The following is a 23,244-nucleotide window of genomic DNA, read 5'->3' as shown; positions in this document are numbered from 1 at the left end:
TCCCTTGTACTTAACAGCATAATTACATGTGTATAGAAACCGAAAGCAAAAGAGTAGTTTAGAGAACAAAAGCATTCTTCTCTGTGGATATTTAGGGAAATACGTGTAGTCAAATAAAACACATCAATACATTTTAATTAATTTATTATAATTATTTACAACTTACGTAATAATTTTGTTTAGGAGTAAACTGCAATGTTTTCCTAGTCTACACTACAGTGCAGCGATTTTCGTTTCAAGGCACAAAAATCTAATACAAAGTCCGTATTGCGATTCATTGCCATGTCTTTGTGTTAACTGCTTCGCCGAGGACTTTCATGTGCCCAAAACAAAACTTAGGAACTCAAATACAATATAAATGAATAGAACACCTTATGTGACTAGATGGTGGAATGTCATCTAATATTCTACATAAATTCTATGTTTTTTCTTCGTCCTTTTTATATTTTTTTTCTGCAAAATATCTGTTCAACTAACTAGTATATTTTGTGTATAATGAATTGCTTTAAAGGAAATAGCTCGAAGCTAGGAGGAGAGGATGATTTTGAGACGAGAATCATACCATTATTACTTATAAGTTTCGTATCGTAACTTGAAACAACAACACTAGTGTCTACCCGCACACGTCAGTCACACGTCACAACGCCACCTGTCGCCGACACTCCCACACTAACTATACGTCATACGTCAACTTGTTTTCAACAAGGCTTAGCTCGACTGATTATAAAATAAGCCTATTGGATATTACCATATTCTTTCCAAAGTTACACGTGATAATTTAACTAGTTCACACTCCCTCACACCGATGCATTAGAGATAATGTTTTGAACAACAATTTACTAAGTCTATACAATAATGTAAAATTTTACCTATTGCTAATCTTTAGCTCCGTAGAACATAATGTAATACAGCGGGCGAAGTGCAGTATCTGTGATTTGGTCTATCTATAGCTAGATGTCGCCAGCGGAGGCTGTCTCTCTTCGTTCCTTTACAAGGTGATTACAGGTGAAATACATAATAATCGTCAGTACCGTGTCGTAGTCTATGAATGCTATGTTGACCATCGACTTGAGCGTTACCGAATGTTACATACTCTCACAATTGATTTTGTGTTGAGCCGACGTCGAGTATACACAGAGGACGGAAATTATATTATCAGTTATAAATAAATTTAAATGATTACTGTTTAAATAACACCGAAGCTTAACATTAGGTGAAATATCAAACCCAAATATAAACCAACACAACCCAAGTCAAACGTTTTATTTTCTATCATCTAGAGAACCCCACAAAGTTGACCGCAACCACAGAAGTTATATTAAATGTACCGTCCTAGGCATATACTGAAGCGGCTTGTGTTAAGATACGAAGTGTTTGTATGTGGCGGCTCGCGGCCTAGAGCTTCACCTTGCCGCTGCAGATGTCGGTGAAGAGCTGCGGCGTGATGGGCACGAAGTCATTGCCCTGCCGGAAGTACAGCGGGTCCTTGATCACGTCGGGGTCGAAGCCCTCCTTCTGGTACTGGAGTTTCTTCAACTTGAATGTACCTGGAAATATAAATTCCAATTTCATACCCATTGTTTATCAAAGCTTTACATCCTTCAGTTTCTTAGGCATGGCAGCAGAGCACTTCATTATACGAAAAAAGAAACGTGCTCATAGTAAGACACAAGAGACAGTGCAATCGCAAAGGTATCAGACATCAGATTGAGATTGAACCGTATCACCAAGGTTAACACACTACTTTACAGGATTGATTTTGGTAATCCATAATGCATGTGAACTTTAAAAGAAGTAGAGTTACTTACCAGTGATCTCGATGTCGTTGAGAATCCTGAGGAAGAGCGGTCGCGCGTACGACGGCAGCGAGTCGTCGAGGTCCCGCGCGAGGCGCGCCAGCGGCAGTGCGCGGGACGGGTCCGCGATGGCCGCCATGCCCGCGCGACCCTCCGTCTGCGGGATCTAGAGAAACGACATGAATTTATTAGTTTTAATAAGATGCAGATCTTAGAACGAACGGATTTAAAATGAATATGCTTTTGTGAAACATTTTAAGAGAATGGGGCTGTTGCTGAAAAGCCTTGAGTTCAGTAAATAAAACTAACTGGTTTCTAAGCTTTACAGACAAGAAATTCTGGCCTGACTAAAATCTGCCTCGACGAGTACGTTAACATTTGTTTCTGATCTCTCGCTAATCATGTTCGTCTGAACAGTATGACAGTTTCAATAAATTTGAGCAAATTTACCACATTTCCCTTTTTTTTACCAAAATGATTTCAGTATACTGACCGAGACTCCATAAACGACGCAGGCCCTCTGTTCAAGGCTGGGCGACATGGCGTCCTCGACCTCGGCCGTGGCGACGTTCTCCCCCTTCCACTTGTAGGTGTCGCCGGTGCGGTCGCGGAAGTACAGGTAGCCGAGCTCGTCCGACACCAGGATGTCGCCGCTCACGAACGCCGCGTCGCCGTTGCAGAACACGTTGCGAACCAACTTCTTGTTGCTGTCGTTCTGAAACAAGATAATAAGATAATGATATTGTTCTTTAGATAGTCAATTTATTCTTACGAAAGAATTCATTTAAAATTAAATCTGAAAGCGCGCATCGATCTAAGGTCGGCCACTTTCCGGTTAAAAATTTATATAGATGAATATGTGACGGCTGTATAAAAATACTGAGGAAGGAACCTTATTCCAGGAACAATGTAATTTATTCTAATTAAGTAGGTACTTATTAAAATATTTTTCAAGTTAATTTTAAGTAGTTATCTATTTACGTACCTTGTCAACGTATCCATAATATTCTCTGGAGGCGTTGCCCTGAGCGATCAGACCGATGAACATGCCTGGTTCACCTGCAAACCAAACATTCAAACATTGAAATACAATACAATATTACACTAACCACAAGTTACACACTACGTCCCTTGCTATTAAATACCGATAGACTTATGTGTGTAGGGCAGAGTATTCATGAAAAAAAGTACGTAGGTACTTTGATAAGCATATCATTGTTGTCACCTTATTTCAATAGAAATCATGACACAGATCGAAAACAGACGATTCGCTTATGTAACGATCTCCCTACAGGTATAAGTTACGTACCAGGCTTGCACCGTATACAGTAGCCGTCAGGTCCACGGACGAGTTGTCCTTGTTCATCAGCTCGCACCAGAGCGATGGGGTGCAAGCACGTCGGCACCAGCTTGGGCAGGAAACCCACCGCGCCCAACGTGTTGTCCACGTTGACTGGAAAACAAAAAAAAATACATTTTAACATCTATAAATACATTTTGAACCTTTTTAGTGTTCCGCAGCAGCCGTTTAGGTATTAGACCTAGGTATGTTTGAGGTTACGACAGATTGAATTTCTTTCTATAACAAACTAGTTCAAACTACGTATTGTGAACACATGTATAAATTTAATTTAAAGCAGTAAGTTGTATTTGTAACAAACTGTATCCTGTGCTTTTTAAACTTATTCAACGAAACATTTTACTATTAAAAAAACTCATGAATATTATAATATTGTTTTTGAAAAAAAAGCATGGGATCGTTCGTAATTGAAATTCATCAGGTCCCTATCCAAAGTCCCTTCTGAATATTTGTCACGACAATTTTGACTCGGCATAATGTTCTGACGCTTTGTTTGAATTGATCAACAAATAATAATAATGTCCTCCTAGCCGATACGGCTACGGCGGGCGGTCAGTTTCATTGAAACTGGCCATCTGTGCAGGACTTTGTTTATAGTGTCCAAGTGTGTGCACAATACACAGGTACACTCTCTATTCCATCACTCTCATAGTCTGGTGGGACGGATAACCGACGCAACCAGTGAGAGGTCAGGCGCAGGACCGACGCGACGGCTTAACGTGCTCTCCGAGGCACGGAGGTCTTCGACCTCAACTTCCCAACTCCGGGTAATCTCTAAGAAATTCTTAACAGAAAATCTCAGAAAAGACTTTTTGGCCCGACCCAGGATTCGAACCCGAGACCTCTCGCACGGCAGCCGCATATACCTACTACCGACCGCGCCACAGAGGCAGTGATCAACAAATATCAATTTTATTCAGCGCACGATAATTAATCGAAAATTATAAAACAACAGTTAATTATTCAACTTTTAGTAGGTATACAAACACAGCGCTTTCAGAACAGTGAAACATAATGGGGAAATGACCTGATTAGAATGAATTACAACGAATTACAATATTATCGAGTCACGCGACACTAAGTCAACCGTTGACACAAATACAAAGTTTAATACGCAATACTCAACATTATGTATGTGTTGTTTAATCAGTACATAACTGAGTAGTAACTGCATACAATCATACATACATGCATGCAAATATACATGGCGCTTGTTTTACCGGAAGGTATAGTTAGAAGTATATGACATACACTCATGTTTCGCCATTGACAATGTTAGTCCCATATTTGGGGGCGAGCCTATTGCTATTTACAGAATAGTAACTATTAAATGGCTTAAATCTTGACGTTTCGGCACAAGTAACAAGTAATGGCCCTGATCGCAAATCGATCAAATTTAATATTGTAGCATAAGTACTTAAGAAGTCACAAAAGGATACATACTGTTTTAAAAAATATCTGCAACTTTAGAGGTTCAAAACTTTTTAAACCAAACTCCGTAAAACGTATCGATTGAAATCGGTGACTAAGAGAAAAGCCGTTTACTTTATCACTAATTATTCTACTATCGGATAAATTACTTCCGCTACATAATAAGTGGATTATCTTTCATAATACTATGTGTATTGTTAGTAAATAATAACTTTCACTCACTGATGTTGGCGTTGCCCTCCGTCGCGCCGTATATCTCGTTTATCTGCGGCACTTTGAACCTGAGATAAAACCACAATTAACTTAGTATGTAGTTCATTGAATTATCAACACGTTTTGTGTTAAAGGTTAACTGCAGTAATGCGATTAAGATATAACGATGATCGTATATGAAGCGCCTGGATGCCTTGGCAACCCACAAAGAGTATGTCCATTTAAGTTAAAAATGACAAAATCCTCCACGTGGTCTTGAAATGACGCCTAAGAATCATCATATCAATGATTGTTCCCTAGAAAGGTTGTATAACTATTAAGTAGGAAATCGGCTGATGATCTTCAGACGCGTTAAAAGATCTTTATATTTTAAGGGGCCTATTCTGATCACATGAGCCTCCAAACAAAAGACATCGAAGTCACTTCATTCGTTTTGACTTTCGAGTTATTTATAGACGCACATATTATTACATCGGTAACACACAGTGACAATTTATAGCAGCCCAATTCTTGTGTCAACATGGAAGGCTAGGTCCAGCCAGGACAAAAAGGTATATGAACTTATTTAATATAGTTTCTAAGTCATATTTATGTTGTACCTGTCCACAATCTGTTGCCAGATGGCAGGTCGCATGCCGTTGCCCACCATGATGCGCACGCGGTGCTGCGCGTCCGTGGGGCGCGGCGCCTGCGCCAGCAAGTAGCGGCACATCTCGCCGATGTATTGCGCCACCTGAACAAAAAACAATACAGTTATATTTAGTAAGATATTGCTATCTCTGAGCTGGGCAAGAGTTTTCCCCCCGAAGGAAATGAGCAAGGCTGTAAATCCACCATCTTGCTTCCCTATCCATAAAAAAAATTGCATCCCTTTGAGAACCATTTAAAGACACAAAGTAAGAGTTCGGTAATTCGGGTATAATACTTTATTATACCCGAATTATTACCAATTAGGTATCATTAAGACCTAATATTAAAATTGTTATTCTTAATTCTAATAAGTAGGTTTAAATTAAAGTTTTTGCTTTTCGACTGCGTCGGTTCAAGGCTACTTTTTGCGAGATCTTACATCTGTATTAGCATAACCTGTACTAAATATAACTAAATTAAACAAGATAATCAAATCTAAGAAATCTTATATTGTAGATCATATAAATACCTCAACACCAGTGGCGTAACTACAAGTTAAAAACGTATTAAAATTCAAAGAATTAATAAAAAAGTGGTTCAGCTTTGTCACAGGCCTCCAAAGGTGTAAGTAGTTACGCCACTGCTCCACGTTAAACTAAGTAAAACATAATTAACACATACCGTGCAATTATACTTGATGCAGTCGGTCCAGTAGTTGGAGGCAGAGAACTTGGAGCGCAGTACGGAGGGGATGCCGTCAATGAGGGCCGCGCCCGTGCCCACCAGACCACCAGCCGTGTGGTACAGCGGCAGAGGGTTGTACATCACGTCAGAGGACTTCAGGCCCAGCATGTGGACCGTAGCTACCATGATTAACAAGTACCTGGAGAAGAGAGAGAGATTCAGGTTATGAAATGTGTCACCAACTTTTTTTTTAAGTTTTTTTTGTTATTATTTACGAGATTTCTAAGTATCGAACACTTGCAAAACATTCCTTGGAATTCATTAAGCAGATTAGTTATTCTCTTAAAAGAAACTGATAATTCTAACATTATCTTTAGGTGTGTTTATTCTGAAAATTTTATTATTAATAGTAATAAGCACCCAAGAGCGTTAGATAAATATCAAATAATGCATAAGAATAAATAAGTTGTAAACATAATTAATCTCTGCATTGATTAAAATAAATCTTTGTTTGGTATCAATTTGAATTTTTATGTTTGGCTATCATTTAAAACAATCTGCAATAAGTAGACAGATTTACATGTTATCAGCTTTTAGAAACAAAGTTAGATTAATATTTAAGTATTATAAGTACAATCGTACCCGTTTTATACCTATCGAACAACGTGAACAAATTTATTATTGATGCGTAGAAAAATATAGCTACATAATTTGATGGACGAGATAGTAGATTGATCAGGGCATTTCAAAGAAAACCTTCCAATCGATTATGGAAAAATGCATTACTACTATAGACTAAGGTGCAACGCAGACGACAGACTATCCTTGACGCACTTTTTAGTCTGTGAAAATAGAACTTACGCAATTATATGAAGCAACGTGCCGGACTTTTTGCGCGTTGTGTGCGTTACTGCATATAATGGCAAAGTTCTATTTTCACAGACTAAAAAGTGCGTCACGGATAGTCTGTCGTTTGCGCTGCACCTATAGGTTCTTAGTAGGTAGACTTCGCATTTCTCATCGATAGGAAGTAATAGGAACTGACGTTGTATTATTCGTTCTTACTGCGTTTTAGACCAGTTACGATCGAGTCGATAAGTATGCTAGTCCTTTCGTAAGACAGTGTTACAATAATAGGAATAAAATAAGCTGTACCTATCTCAAAAGAAGTTTGTGGAGTTCGTAGCAATTGGCGTTCTTTGGTCTCTACCTGGCATCTTTGGAAAATATGTAGGTACTTACATATGTTTGGATATCGAAATAGATACAACTAAGTTACGGACAAAAGCTAATCATCAATAAGAATCTGTGGTACTTTGACCGATATGCATTTTACCAGCTTTTATAAGTTATTAGTGCAATTCTTACTTAGAATTTGGCAGTACAGCAGCCTTCGGCATGCCAGTGGTCCCAGAGGTGTAGATATAGAGCAGGGTGTCCTTGTAGTGCAGTTTCTCAGTGACCACGGGGTATTCAGGTGGGTGACGATCCATCTCCGCGCAGAGGTCGAGCACGCCGGGGGCACATTGTCCGTACAGTTGGAACAGCTTCAGACCATCCGGGAGCTGGTCACGGATCTCTCCGACGGCTAGAGAACAATAGATATTTATTGTTATCAAGCTATTATACAACAAAGTTAATCACTGTAAGAGGCCAATAAGTCATTAGCTTATTGCAGTTTTTATCTGTACGATCGCTTGTTGATAAGGTTAAGTTTTTATTAACTTCATATCCAAGAAAACTATATTGATATTTTCTAATTCGTTTAACAAACTATAACATAGTTAATCTAGTCTTGTTCATCAATCACTACATTACAATACGATCATTCTAATAGAGCAGTATCTCATGTAATCTCAACTAGCCGGTGACAAGACAATGACGAATACGTAACTAATGAATGAGCAGAGCAGGCGTGTTTGTATGACAGATAGATGATTATAGGAATGCTAAATAACGTACTAAATGTGCACTTATGCTACGACCCGTCTCTTATTGTCTAGAGTTGTGCTAAGTCATATCCACATTGACCAAGACACGTGGTAAATTGTATATCATTAAGAAACTGAAGATGATGCAGCCAGTCGCTTTGAAATGCGTTAAAATTGGCCTTGCGTGAAATTAGGGGAGCAACAGACTTTCGGTCGAGGCACGGTCGCGCGGTCGTTAGATGTCATTAAGTTGTTAAAAAACTGAGGTAAAAAGATGTGGTTCCAGTTTGAACCGCATCTATAGAATAGCAATCACCAGCTCTGTTGTTCACGGCATTCGTGAGACCAGATTTGTTTTTAATCGATCCATAGAGAGAGAATGCAATGAATAAAGGTTGGGAAATTAAACAACCGCTTAAAGTCTGAAAGGCTAATTTATGAATGAGATTGAGATTTGTATCTAGCAATATACATGCGCAGATACAGGTAGTCTTTTAATTACACTGTGGAGCCAGTATACATAAAGGTTGATCTGCAACATGTTAGTGACCAAAAGAGGTAACAATAAGCATTGGGTGACCTATCACAATATCGGGCGAAGTAGTCAAGTTTATCCGCAAAACCGGGACACGAGTGACGTAATCGGGAAGATATTAGATAAAGCAAAAATATTGCTTAAGAAACCACAGAAATAAAACTGAATACCCGCTAAAAGAGGTTCAGGCACTGGCTATAAACTCGTTATCGACACTCATTGTTATCGGATTTTCTGCCACAAATAGGCAGAGGGGAGTCGTAATAAGATTGTGATTCAAGATTTAATGAGGCCCAGTCTCTTTTAAATTTATTTATTAATAGATTAAAATATATAGAATCAATAGAACAGCAATAAATGGTATAATAACCTCGTGCTCTACAATATGAAACTTTTATGTTTCTATTCGTTTTCCTGTTGTAAGCATAGACGTATGGAGAATACCGTATTTATCCTTATAAGAAGTGGTGCGATATAGAAATACGGTCAATGTCAACATGAATGTACACGAGGCGAGTACAAAAAGAGCACCCGGGGTAAACCCGTCTACGCCCTATCCCGTTTTTTTCAACTACAAAACATCCGTCTTGCTCAAACTTGCGGCATTGTTAAAACTAGATTACATACAGAGTGTATCGCTAAAAGGGACGGTGAGACGCAGCTGCGAGTGCTCAGTACAAGGCGATGAGATGTTACCCTACATATCTGTAGATCTTACAACTCAATACATCGAGTTTTATTTCGAATATTCACGTTATATTAACTCTAATTCCTACAGAAACATTTTGTCATAAACTTCTCAATATCGACACAATAGGCCAGCTTGAGGTGAAGTTGTGAGAGCGAGACGACAACACAATTGAGTGATTATTTAAAAGCCGGTGGGCCATCACCTGTCACCTGCCCTTCTGCGACTTCATTCAAATAGGGAATGAACAATGACAGCTACTAATGACCGCCTTTGAATAACGAAAGTGGTCAAACGGCATTATTTATGGAGAGCACCTAGGTATTCGTTAGTGACGTCATTTAACACGTTCCCAGCGACACTGTTTTTGCTATACTTTTCAGTTCAGTACTAGTCGTTTTGGACCATGTCCTAAACCAGTCTTTCTTTCCTTGCCACCCTGCAAGTGCGGCATAGACGAGGTGTTGTGTTAACTTACCATCAGCAAGGTGTTCAGAGAATATGACAGCTTTAGCTTTGGCGACTTGTATGCAGTGCAGCAGTGGTTTGTGGCGAAGGTTGCTGTTGATGAGGGCGGACACGGCGCCGACCTTGGCCATGCCGAGCCACGTGTACACGTACTCGCCGCAGTTGGGCATGAACACGCACACCACGTCTCCTCGCTTCAGACCGAGGTGCTCCTGCATCACTCGGGCCACTTGGTTTGATTTAGCAGCCATCTGTTTAGGACAGAAAGGTCTAAGTTAGCTATATTCATGGTGGTGTGATGAATTTGATCCCGAGGGCTCGGAAAATGATAAGATGCGGCATCTTTTTGTACTGCTGATCCAGCTGCTTTACCGAAAGTTCATTGACTTTACAGTAGTTAATAGATTTAAATGAAAGATAAGTAATAACCGATACCAATAGATATACGCAGTAGCAGCTGGTGTACTCATCTATATTACTAACAAAGCTACTGATAATAAAGTCTTGATAATAAAAGGAAGGTAATTAGATAACAATCGAATCCCTTCTACTTATGATGTTTGAATCACATAGGTATCAATTGAAAGCTGAAACTAATTCTTATCGGCGATACCAAGATTTGATTTTGATCCTATGCTCCGGACTCGCAGGTTCCAACAATAGGCAGCAAATATTAGGTCGAGGAAAAAGTCTTTTCGCATTATAGTATGTATGAACTTATAATAAAATCTTTCCTCTCCACAAAAAAGCTCAATATTTGGGTACCTCACGAGCTCACTGAAAGAAACTTAATGAACCGTGTACTCATTTGTGAGTCTTGAAGCCAAAGAGATTTTATTACTAGTTCATACATACTATAATGCGAAAATACTTTTTCCCCGGCCTAATAATAATAAAATAATTTAATTTGTTGTCATAAACTTCCATTATTTTTCTCACTGTTACGGAAAATATACGACTTTCAATTCTCAGAATAGAAAGCAAAGCATTGCCTCGAGGGGAGGACTCTGACTCTGTGCAAAGTTCAAACAAACAAACTTTCAGAAACAAACAGACTTTGTAAATAAACATCTCTTTTGAACATTCATCATGGCATTTTGTTATACGGTTTTAATATTCGAATCTGATTTCAGTGTACAACCGAATCATAGTTGTGTGCATGTAGTATTCAAGTGAAGTTTATAACTGCTGTAGTGCCCAACGTAAACCAGCGGAGATGTGCCGAAAATAATGGACATGTCATAAGAGTTAAGGTTTATTTTAAATTGATTTATTATATAAAATATATGAAGTTATGAAAGGCTTAAAAAGAGGTTTGTTTCTTTCACTCCTTAGCGAAATGAAAAAGAGAAAATCTATTTTAGTAGTTTTTTAACTAAAAAAGGTTTAAAGAGTGTTCATGAATAAGAGGGTCATCATCTTCTAAATCCTGTTCTCATAACTATTTTTTCTTCTGTTTTTAGTCTGTCTGTTATGTTAATTGTTAGCAGTACTGTTGTTGGTATACCAAAAAAATAAAAATTAAATACTAATGTTGGTCACGTTACCTCGCCGAAGGTCCAAGTGCGGTCACCGACCACGATGAAGCAAGGAGCGTCGGGGTGTTTGAGCGCACGCTTTGTGAACAGTTGCGCGACCGTCGCGTCCTGCCGGCCCCATCGCTTCGACCTGATCATGCCATTCGCGTAACGCCATAGGAATCTGTAACAAATGGATGTATAGGTCAAGAAAATGACCAATAAAAAACAATTTATGAGGGTAAATTTATGTAGGTTATCTTTGCAGCTAGAAATTGATGCACGCGCAACAAATTTACAAACATTTTCTGTGATACAAGATCTTTAAGAAATACCTTATCATGTAACCTACGTGCCTTATATTTTTTCTAGATAAATCGAAACGGAACTTTTACCCTTTTCTATGTTGAAAATTAGCAGTCGTATTTGAATATCCAAGTGATACTTTTTTGTCCTCTGGAGGTCGATTAAGGAATAATTTATAACATGGCAGGTAAAATCTAATCAATTACCATTTTTACCTGTTAAATAAAATACCTGCAAGACTGCTACATTTGTATTTTCCCTGAGTTCATGTTTTAATCGATTTTGTCCGCGTTTTTTACAGTTGACTACGTTCTCGCATTAAAAATTAATAAGGGAAAAGGTCCTACTGACGCTCACAAATGGCATCAGCCGCCCGACTCCCATGTTCTACTATATTTAGCAGCACATTGAATTGAGTATTACATAATTTACTCACGGTAACATTGGCAATGAAATAGCGCATAGTAGATTTTTCTATGAGAAAACAAATACTATGACTGTGACGTGGCGCAATACAATAGGCGTGTTTAGATATTGATTTTTGTAAACAATAATTTCTATCACACGTGAACTTGGAGAGCATGACTTCGCCGGCTCGAACCTCGCGTGGGGTTACTGGCTAGAATAAGTATAGTTTATAACGGGACAGTTAATGTAGTCGTGCTGCTTCTGTGCACAATACTTGAGTAACGAAAACATTGTTCATGGTAGCGTACAATCCACGCTACAATAAGCTACAAACGTTAATACCGAGGAAGCCATAAACGGCATTGCGGCTGCGGCGCTCCGGCGAGTCACGCGACAGCTTGACGTACTCGTAATCCTATAATTAAATGAATACAAATACGACCTTCGCGACAAACAACCTTAGAAATCTTAGCAAATATGTAAAAACTACGCCTCATTGATACTAATTTTGTCAAAACATACTTACTTAGATGGAAATACAAATTGTTAGTTCACGTAACGAACTAATCTAGAAACAATTCTCGTAACTGCTTCATATTTCGAGTAATAATTGTAATAAACCTAATATTTTCACAAATGTGTATAGTTTTAATGAAACATTACGTGGTAATTACGCAATAACAACTTAAATGCGTCACAGAATCAATTTAACGATTTCAGGCGTGCAGTGCAGACGGTTCGAAAACACATAATTTTCTATTGATATTTTATGTAAATGTGGAGGTTAGGGAACCTGTCAGTCTGTTCATTCACCTTCTAAACGTGATCTGGAAATATCATCGCGGGCTTATGGTAACTGTTTGCGAAGCATTTTACACATCACGATGTTTATTGACTCACCAAAATACTCATAAACATGGTCACATTATTTTGTATCTTTTCTGTTATCAGGCATGACCCACATATTTCTAAATAATTTCCGTATAACTTTATCAGATAGTGAACGTAGTTAGATTAGTCTGTTTAGAGTCACAGAGTAAAACAATTAGCAGAAAAGTTCTTACTAATTTCCGCCGTTGGAAAAATGTAGAGCCGTGGGTTTATTACGTTAACTGCAAAGCCTTGAACTGTTCTGTTTTCTGTTTTGCAGAAATTGCAAGATGAAAATTAAAGTTTAATATGAATAAGCAATAAAGGGGTGAGAAAAACATTTTTGCATTTGTGTAATCTTGATTAAAACAATGCAAGGATCATTCTTATTGTCCAAATTTATGTGAGATCCATTTAAAATGTCATAATTTTGTTCGAACAAAGAAACCGAATCTTTTCAAAAGAATGCATGAGAACTTATTAATATAATTTACAGTCTGTGCACTGCACAATGCACTTTGGCACTTATTACCAAACATTTTATCTGAATTGTGAGGCATTAAATTCGAAGATAAGTTCCCTGATTGGTGGTTAAAAGTCATACGATGTACAACCCCCAATGCCTTGTCAAATTGTAAAATATCTTGACCGATATTAATAAGGTTATCTTGGTCGCTAGGCAAGTTGTTTACTCTCATTGCTCCCATTAACTGTTTTACTAAATACTTATGAATAGATTGTATGAAATGTGAACAAATTACTATGTAACATATCAGTCGTAGCTACGGATTGCTGGATATTAATATCAAACTAGGTTTTATCAAGTGCGTCATAACGAATGAATAAAGCAGGATAATATCTATGAGTTTGTCAATGGCCACCTGATATCTGCGATGGACACCATAGAAAATGATTTTCCTTACATGTTATACCTTTTCATATACTACTAAGTTGTATTACTTGTATTTGCTATCGTAATAAAAACCTCTTTATCATCAGATTTGTAGCCCATAGTCGGTATTTCTTCTGCGTGCATAGATACTTCATAACAATATTACAACAGTTGAGTATCTATCGTGATACAAATCTTTTTATGTTTGGATTTGTGTTCTATAGACCGGGTATACCCGGTATTTCTTCTTAAAGTCAGATTGATACTAAAATTATTCAGTCTTTGCTTGAAACAGTAACAAACATACATCGACACATACTCAAGAACGGTATCGAATGGCAGTAGGACATGCACTGGAAACCACCGAATTCAATTACTAAACTATCTAGCCCACTGTCCGCTAACTGCAATCGTGGTTTACTTTTCAATTCAATGCACCAATTTTCAACGCAGTTTGAATCATGTGCAAATTCTGTGACCTTTCAGAATCGTTTGTTAATTGTGAATTGTTCTTGGAGCTATTATCACTTATGTTTATATTCAATTAGGTATTGTTATTTAAAATCGAATAAGCCAATTAAAAATCATTATGATGTGATTATTGAAAACGATAATTCGGTCTCATTAAGACACGTAATCTTTATCAATTCGTAAATGAATCAACACCATATTATATTATCATATTAAGGAGTTATTAATCCTTTGTTTGAAAATATTCTTCTACAAGAAACACTCATCAATAATCGTATAAGATCGGAGATCCGTTCTCTGCCCAATGGCTTATTGCCACATAGTCATCAACCAACTGTCCACTAGCTGTAAGCGTAACATCGCTTCGTCCACTTTGCCCAGAAGCCAAATTAACGTGCCGATGAAGTTGATACAATTTTGTTACATGTGTAGTATGTGTACGTTAGGTGAAGGCTCGTTGACGGCCTGACAAAAGACAATATCGTGGCCTGACAAATGACCCCTTTTCGAGTGACAAGTGCGCTAAGAACTTTACTCACAAAGTAATTGAAGTCATATCATAAAGTACCTAAGGTAAACTACTTAAGAGTAAATCGAAAACAGGGTAAAATGAGTTGCCTTGGGAATCCCTTGTGCGGTTACTTGACCTAATACGGACTCTTGTTACTGAAATATGTTCGTGTAATAATCCCGAACAAACAATTATTTAATGAGGCTACTATTTATACATAAGTAAAATAACAAAAGAGTATTTATTATCTGTGAGCGAAAACAACAAACCTTTGTACCTCGTGATATCTTTACAATGAGAATAACAAGAGGCACGGAGCTTATTCTTGCTATACATACCGATAAAGGAAGAGCAATATCAAAGAAAGGTATTCAACAATGGAATTTGGCTGTCACCTTCACTAGCGGCGTCTGATCCCAGTCCCAATATAAATATCTGCAGGTAGAGGTAGGCCTATCCAGATGAGTAGGTATAACAGAAGGATATCTTATTTCAGCGCAAAATAACCGCGTAGTTCTTTCGGTTAACAGCTGTCATTATCGGTGTCAAAACTGTGAAAAGTAAGCCCTTGAATGTTGCCTAGAAATGTACTAATACTAGTTAGTATCTACTTATTTATACCGATTTCTTAAGAATGTTTAAGTGATGCTAAATAACTTAACTATCCATCTCCTTATCTTTAAGGTTTCGACCGGCTGTACACAATATATCTCTACTATTATCTGAATTTTCATCCTCATCATGATGTACACTACTATAAATATAGTAGGTATGTATTGTGTCTGACTTATATTATTACAAGTAAGTAGGTACATTGTCTATCACACGTCGGCTTCTGAAACATGACAAACGCTAGCGTGTTTGTGAAACTATAATCAAATTCATTACAGAATTATACTACGTTTAAAGTACACGTAAACTCAAGATGATAACGCCTATTGTAGCAAATAAGATAAAATTATGTTGTTTGCTAAACCACTGTAATAGCAAATACGTTACAATTGCTAAAGAAATTGATCATTTGAAATTGTTGTTTACTATAGGTATAGGTACCATGTTAAGTAAATGATTCCTAAAATCAAAGTTAACTGGATGATTAGATCCGATAGAGAAAATTGTAGAAAAGTAGTCGCTATTTGAATAAGTTATAACGCTACTACTCAATGTCAAAAGATAACGATATCAGACTGTTATAAATTGAGGAGGTAGAACATATTTGCTTACAAATATTTTCGTCTGTTACATACGTAGATGAAATGATAATTTGATATTCCACAGAACAGAATAATTTGGGTATAATGTGTTAGAATTCGACCTCAAAACAAAGGTAACACTTCAAGCGATGTTATGAGCAAATTTAGTGTTTATAAACTAGAAGACTGTGTGAAACAGCCCGTCAATTACGTTGTATAAATTAGATTTAGGTGTTAATAGGTATACAAGTGGTGTACAGTATCGTCTGATCGCACTGTATGAACGTACTCTGACTAAAGTTCAGTTCGAAAATAGCCGCGCAGAGGAGTGTGTAAACAATGTATAGGACGAACTGGATCGTCGATAGCTGCCTCTGAAAAGGTCACATGATTAAGCATCCGCAACGTTACATGAATAAAACACCAAGTAATAAATCTGGATGGAAAGTATGCGGGAAAATCGAAAATATATCTGACACATCATTTCGGTATCGGTTATTGTCTTGTTCTACGGTATAAGACACAAAGGTCCTGTGACTAAAGTACGTAAGGAGACAAGCCAAGACAAAGAAAACTAAATTTATTACATAGAAATAAAAAAAAGTTGTTTCAACGCAAGAGATAAATAGTTTGCCTTTTACAATGCTCTTTGTTCCGGAATATGATGCGTTTAGTCACGTCATAAAACTGAGCGTCATAATTGGATTATACTTAATTGTTTTATTCGTAAATACGTACAAGAAAAATGTACACAATAATTTTCTAAAAGTGTTACAATATCCATAGTTGGTAATTACAACAGTCAAAGTCCAAGCGGTGTTGTTAATTATCGTGAATAAAAGATCCGCTAAAACAACAAATGGTGTGTGTTACGATAGCGCAAATTATAAATAGATATATGGTACAAGGTTCATCCTAGTAGGAAGAGTTGTACGAATATACGCATAGTTTACACGCTACATTGAAAATGAAACTTGTGCGAAGATACTGTTTTAATAAAAGAATATAACGTTCCGTTTCAGTGATTTTAGGATGCACAATAAAAATATATCCTTGTAACTAAAGTATGGAACGCAAAGCAAGCGCCAAACTAGCTGGTTTTGGCACGGTTAAGTGATGAGCAGTATTGATCTTTGTGCTGGCTAGTTCTTCCGTGGAGTTTCGTACCAGGTTTATCTGCAGGTATATTGTCTGTTTGATTTTGGTGTCTATTTATATTTCCAGAGATAAGATAATATTGAAATCTCAGGTAGTCACTTATAAAACAATTAAACATACTTATCTACTTTATTAATTGCTATTCCTTTGTTCCTATGCACTAACAAGATAGTATATATCTTCAGAAAGGCAATAACAACCGCAGTTTTAGCAGCAGTTCGCATTGTCCCGTTAGAAGGAACCTTAGTGCCGACATATACGGAAACAAGTATAGGTCGGTAAATATTGATTCACCAGGAATATAGCAACACACATCGTGCCAAAACAAGAGATTCGTTGGATGGGATATCGTGACGCAATCGGGCACCATTTGCAATCGTCTGACAAGAGCTGGCCATAACGCAGACAGCGTGGCGTATACGCCATCGATCCTCTATAAAATTATGTAGGTCACATGACTACAGCTGTTATTTAAAAGTGAAGGACAAATTATATTTATCTGAGTGGAGGAATTGATGATAAAAGCGGAAAACCCCATTATTGTTTCCAGCTCTCAAACATAAAGAGATTGAGTCAGAAATTCAGTACTTAGAGACCAAATCTTCGAATAGGTGCCTTCTATATGAGGTAATCCCAGAACAGTTCCCACTAACTGGTTTGGCTTCAAATGGCTTTTAGTCATTATTATACCTTTAATTGAATACTGGTATAGTAATAAAACATTTATGAGAATGAGAGCTATGTGCAATTATCTCTACAATAAAACATATTTACCCCAAACCAGAACATAAAACACCTATAAAAAAGAACAATCCGTCTATTTAGATGATTGATTCATTTGATCACTTAAACAGTATCTATTTATTTACAGTCAACCTGGGTAACTTTGAATCATTTGGGTAACATTGACAGTGGGAATTTGAACTAGTTTCGATTATTTTTTCATATGAAACCAACACGATTGATAAAAGTTTGCAAAACTATAATAAACCTATATCAATTGTGTTGGTTTCATATGAAAAAATAATCGAAACTAGTTCTAATTCTCACTGTAAATGTTACCCAAATGATTCAAAATTACCCAAATTGACCTTACTCTTTATGTAATAACATAATCTTTGATTAAGTGTTCCCGAGGCATGGAGGGATGCTTTATAAGCTGCATTTTTAAAGTTAACGGCAAGCTGCAAGCTCCACTGCAGTGTAACCTTGAACGCGGGCAGGCACAGCGCAGAACGGACGCAGATAATACAGTCTGGAGCACTGAATCATACACATGAACATCTCTTGAACGTATATGCAAGATATTTTCAGCTTTTAAATAATTATTATGCTACTCAAAGTGCTAGTTTCACAGCTAAATAAGTGTCGAATAAAGTGACAGATAATGTATGATATCCTCTGTCAAAATTCCTGTTCTTAAATAATGCGATACGTAAAAGTGGTTATAACGGCCATACTTAATAGTAAAAAATCTACATTGTTTCTTTGATAGATAAAAGAAAAACTACATAATCTTTAGTTTTTCAGTTTCTACGATTTTTTGTATCGCGCCATTTATATAAGGCTACGTTTTTAGATAAGTAAGTAGTTTGATGTATGTTGTATTATACAAATTTGTTTTTTACTAAACAATGCCTCATATGATATTATAATAGTTTTTCGACAGCAACATCAAAACTAAATTACTCGTCGCTTTTCGGTCGACTTCAATTTGCCTCTGATAGTTTGATATTTATCTACGTAAATGTTGAATTTATGTCTGCTACAGTTTACAACTAATTATGAGGCATTTGTGATTTTTTTTTTGTTTTAGACGATCAAAATTACATGGAAATCATTTTTAAAATATTGTTCTACACTGCGGTTAAAAATGCAGGTAACATTGCATGTCTTGTTTCACCTATCTGTATTAAGTCGATAAACCAACAAGACTAAGTTCAAAAGGTCAAACAAGTTGAAGTGTGACGAAATAGTAGGTAAGTAAAGAGTCGCCACAGCCGATCACAACTAATCCCATATCCCTATACAATCAATGGAAATCAAATTTTGAAATACATTGATAAACGACAGACATTATTCATACGAGTTTGCTCCATATCCAGTCTAATCATTATTCAAATAGATTCCGCTTAACCACATTATTAGAAAAAGTAGCAATCGAGTGGAAATGGGTCGATATCGGGAGCCGGCGGCGTTCGACAATTTTTCAATAAAAACGATAAGGCGAGAATAAAATAATAAAGAGAGAAAAGAGGTTCAATTTGATACAAAGTATCGAGAAAGAAAATTAATCAAAGCTTATTCACGTTAGGATTCCAGACTAAAGGACAGATTTTATAAGCCCTGCTATTGACCTCCCACGCAGGAGTTTCAGGTTCTCAAAGGCGTGCACCCTCTGACATTTAAAGTTAACTTATGTTAAAAAGATTTATTACCGCTGTAACGGCGAAATAAAATATTGAATGAAACTCCTACACACCTTGGAGATATTTAACCTGCAATAAGTAATTGAAGTTGTGCGAAGGCTGCCCACATTCTGCTATGTTGATCCAAGCCATGGCATTTAAAAATCAGTTTGGGGATTGAGATCACCAAGAAAAACATTTCGATGAAATGAATCAAACTGTCATATTAATAGACGAACTTTCAACAAAATCTGGGAAAAGCTCTCAAGGTTACGTATAATAAATTACATAAATCGCTGTTTATACCTTGAACTGCAAACAGAAAATTTACCTGCGGTGTGAAGTCGGTAATTTTAATAAATTATTTTTTGGCTACATTTTTTTGCTTTATGTTGTATTCTTTAATAGATCACTAGATGAGATAGGTATAATTTATTCATTTCCATGTATTAAAAACAGATAAAGTTCTAGAACAAAAATATTGTACTAGCGTAAAAATAATAATATCTATGAGACCTGTTTGCATCTTCACAGAAAGTAGATAAATAGAAGCGCTATTTTCCGGTTGGTCTCAACTGGCTATAAATAGATCATTCAGAGTTCACGGTAAACAGCGCGAGATGACAATGACACGGATTTCACATCTTTTATAGAAAACGCGAAAAAAATAACAACTTATGATTGAAACATCGTAGATTAATAGTTTAAAATGTAATTTTAAGGGTAGTCGTAACCTCGTGGCGATCGATGAAAGAAAGTTCATCATACAACTTCGAAATAGAATTTTGTCCTTCACTATAATTGCCTCAATATTTAAACTCCTCCAAACTCATGGCATATTTAGTATAAAGAATTCAAATTATGAGTCTGCTTCGTGGATGCCAAACAGAACTCTAATAAATATCGTAGAAAACTGTTGTAAAACTAAAAAGCTTTGTTCAAATACTTCAACTGAAAAGGTTGGTAGAGTGGAATTTTTCATGTTGATTAAAGAACACGAGAAACAGTTTTCCGTGGGATCTCGCAGAAAATTTAAATTCCCGGGGTGCAGAGCCGCTGGCAATGGTTTGATAAACTTCGCTTTACAAAATGATTGTATTCTCAAGCTGCAAACGTTTTTTATTAAGTCTTTGTTGCTTTGAAAGCAAACAACGTTTTGATTTATTTACTTGTCTTTGTGTAGGTACCTAGTTCTTGTTATGTAGACTCAGGCTACTTATCACTTTTCGCAATTACCGCCTAATTTAATTAGTCTGCTTACTGTTTGTACAGTAATTATGTTTGCATATAATATACAAGTGAGCAGTAAATAGTCTTTAAGTGATACAAATTCATTTTATCAAATCCTCTGAAGGAATAATCTGGAACAAATGTGTTATAATCCAAAGTTTACTTTACATTGATATCTGTAATGGTATATTATGATGGGTATGTTTATGTGATATGATACTTAGTTTTAGATAATGTTAAAAGTTGTAAGAACTATTTAGTAGTAAGTAGCTATCTTATCTATATAAACAGCTACTAACTGCTGCATAGACGGTTAAATAAAGTAGTCAATAAGATTGACCATTACAAATTAATTATTAAAAAGGAGAATATTCAACTACCTTCACAAAACAGAAAAACAAGATGTTTATAAAAGCAACGTGTCTACGAATTATAATATCAAATTATAGTTGTGTGTAGTTTATAACTAGATGAATTGATAGGTAATAAAAAATATTGATTAGTTTCCACAATGTCATAAGGATAATCAAACTATTTTATACAGGTATAACCTACAAGTGCACCTGATAACACATGTTTAATTAATAAAGTGCAAATTAGCGATAGTGATTGCACCAATGAACTTGATACTCCTTGGAGTTTTCATCATCATAACTGACCAACAACGTAATAAGGTTCTATAATCTAATAATATCACCGATCGATATAAAGTGAGTGCTACATAACGTAGGATATTGTCCCGACATTGACTGACACTTGACAGCTACTAACAACAACAAACGCAGCAAAGCACATGCAAAACGCATAACAACGTCATACAATCCTGCTACACAAGGATAAATCATGCGCTGCATAAATGTGTTCTTGCAACAAAGCGATTGTGGAATAATCTCAAGTGCGCATAATTAAGTACTATGTTTATAACCAGCCCTCAAATCTCAGACTATTTATCAAAGTGTGTCGATACTTCTGATAACCTTTATCCGAATCAGTACTTATATTGCGCAATACAACGATATTATCGCCGTGTAATCTACTAGATGTAACCGATAAACCAGTTTATCAAATAGCAAAAAGTGTACCCGTTATGCGATGGTACCTTTATACAGGTTGACTGCTCGCTTACTAAGTATTGCTACGTAGAAGAAACAATTCATTATTTATTCAACGATCGTCACCAGTCCTTCGAGCTATGAAGGACATAAGTCCACTTCCGAACACCCTCTTTTGGTGACTATAGTGAGGTTCCGTCGAAGAAAGGTAGATATTTAACTCATGAAGGAATGTAGGTAATTCATCAATATTATTGTATCAATTCACTCTGCGGATTAAATGTATCGAAAAGCCAAGAACCTCATGACAATATATAAGTAACGATTAAAGGATCTCATATAAGTACGTAAGGCCTTAGCCAAAATCCAATACGAATATTAATGTGACATACAAAATTAATAACGTCAGACCATGCCATTGTTTAGCAAGTTGTAGTTTATTGTAGTATTATTCTTGTTATAGCGCGTTAACATGGGATCATAATGAGGAAAATTATTTATAAAAATCCCGCAGGAAATACGGAACAACATTGTAATGTTTCTTTGACAATTACATAAATATTTGGCGCAGACAGTAGGTAAACCGTGCAGGTGATTCCTAAATGGCAAAAGTGCGAATAATAATCATGGGCAACACTTACTTGACGTCTCTCGGCAGGGTTTTGATGAAAACGTAAATGTGCCTCCTGTATCGGTAGACGCATGGCGCTATTGCGAGGATGACGAATATCGCCGCCTTAGAGAGCGTACTGAGCACGGCGGCCATCGCGGCGGCCAGTGCCATGAGAGCGACGAGCGCTGCCAGAATCGCGTCCATGCTGGCGATCAGCCCAGTAGGGCGCACAGCGGCTAACTATACACCGGTAACAGTCGAACAGATAAACAGTACGTGAGAGTACGATGCGCGAGCACTACGCACCGGGGACGCGCGCATCCATCGACGCCGAACAGTTTCGTATAAATGCGGGAAGGACGCGGTGCGTTGCCGAGAGGCGGCCGCGACAATGGCGGAGCGCCGGCCCCGAGCTCCCCTCGCGCCAGCTGCACATGCGCCGATAACAGCTGATCCCCGAGTGGTAGGCGCGCTATGTCACCCGACCCGGTTAACTTTACATCTAAACTTGTGTATAAAATCAAACCGCTCCAGGACGCGACAATTACAAAATTTTACGCGGATGAGTTAAGACCGAGATGACGTTTTTATTTTACATAATTTTTGATGTTTCTCTGAAGTTTTCTAATTTCAAATAATTTATTTTTATATGGTTTCGCGCATAAACTCACATGCGGCATGATAGAGTTCAAAAGGCAAAACGACCTTCTTGGTCTAAGTCTACCTCATGTTTTGATTAATTAAGGTCTAAAATACATAACTGAGCCTTCCCAGGAAAATAAATTGGAACCCATGTAATACTTATTTGTTGGTTTGTAATTTGAATGAAGGTTCCACAATTTTACCCAAGGCAAGTCCACGTTGCGGCCCGCCGGCAAT

General features: G+C 37.0%; 1 protein-coding gene across 1 annotated transcript; it reads right to left on the bottom strand.

The window, feature by feature from the left end:
• Positions 1-127: 127 nt before the first annotated feature.
• LOC142987312 (long-chain fatty acid transport protein 4-like) lies at positions 128-22,795 on the bottom strand. The gene is made up of 12 exons (XM_076135987.1): positions 22,394-22,795; positions 11,284-11,437; positions 9,747-9,987; positions 7,483-7,702; positions 6,112-6,313; positions 5,400-5,533; positions 4,810-4,868; positions 3,106-3,249; positions 2,782-2,855; positions 2,290-2,511; positions 1,809-1,962; positions 128-1,547 (listed from the first exon to the last, which is right to left on the bottom strand). Exons 1-12 carry the CDS (start codon positions 22,567-22,569, stop codon positions 1,396-1,398), a joined length of 1,932 nt encoding a protein of 643 aa, XP_075992102.1. The 5' UTR covers positions 22,570-22,795; the 3' UTR covers positions 128-1,395.
• Between the last annotated feature and the right edge of the window lie 449 nt (positions 22,796-23,244).

This window comes from Anticarsia gemmatalis, chromosome 3 (assembly GCF_050436995.1).
Source record: "Anticarsia gemmatalis isolate Benzon Research Colony breed Stoneville strain chromosome 3, ilAntGemm2 primary, whole genome shotgun sequence".
Taxonomy (NCBI): domain Eukaryota; kingdom Metazoa; phylum Arthropoda; class Insecta; order Lepidoptera; family Erebidae; genus Anticarsia; species Anticarsia gemmatalis.
The sequence above is the reverse complement of the archived record's forward strand: the minus strand, read 5'-3'. Positions and strand labels throughout refer to the sequence as shown.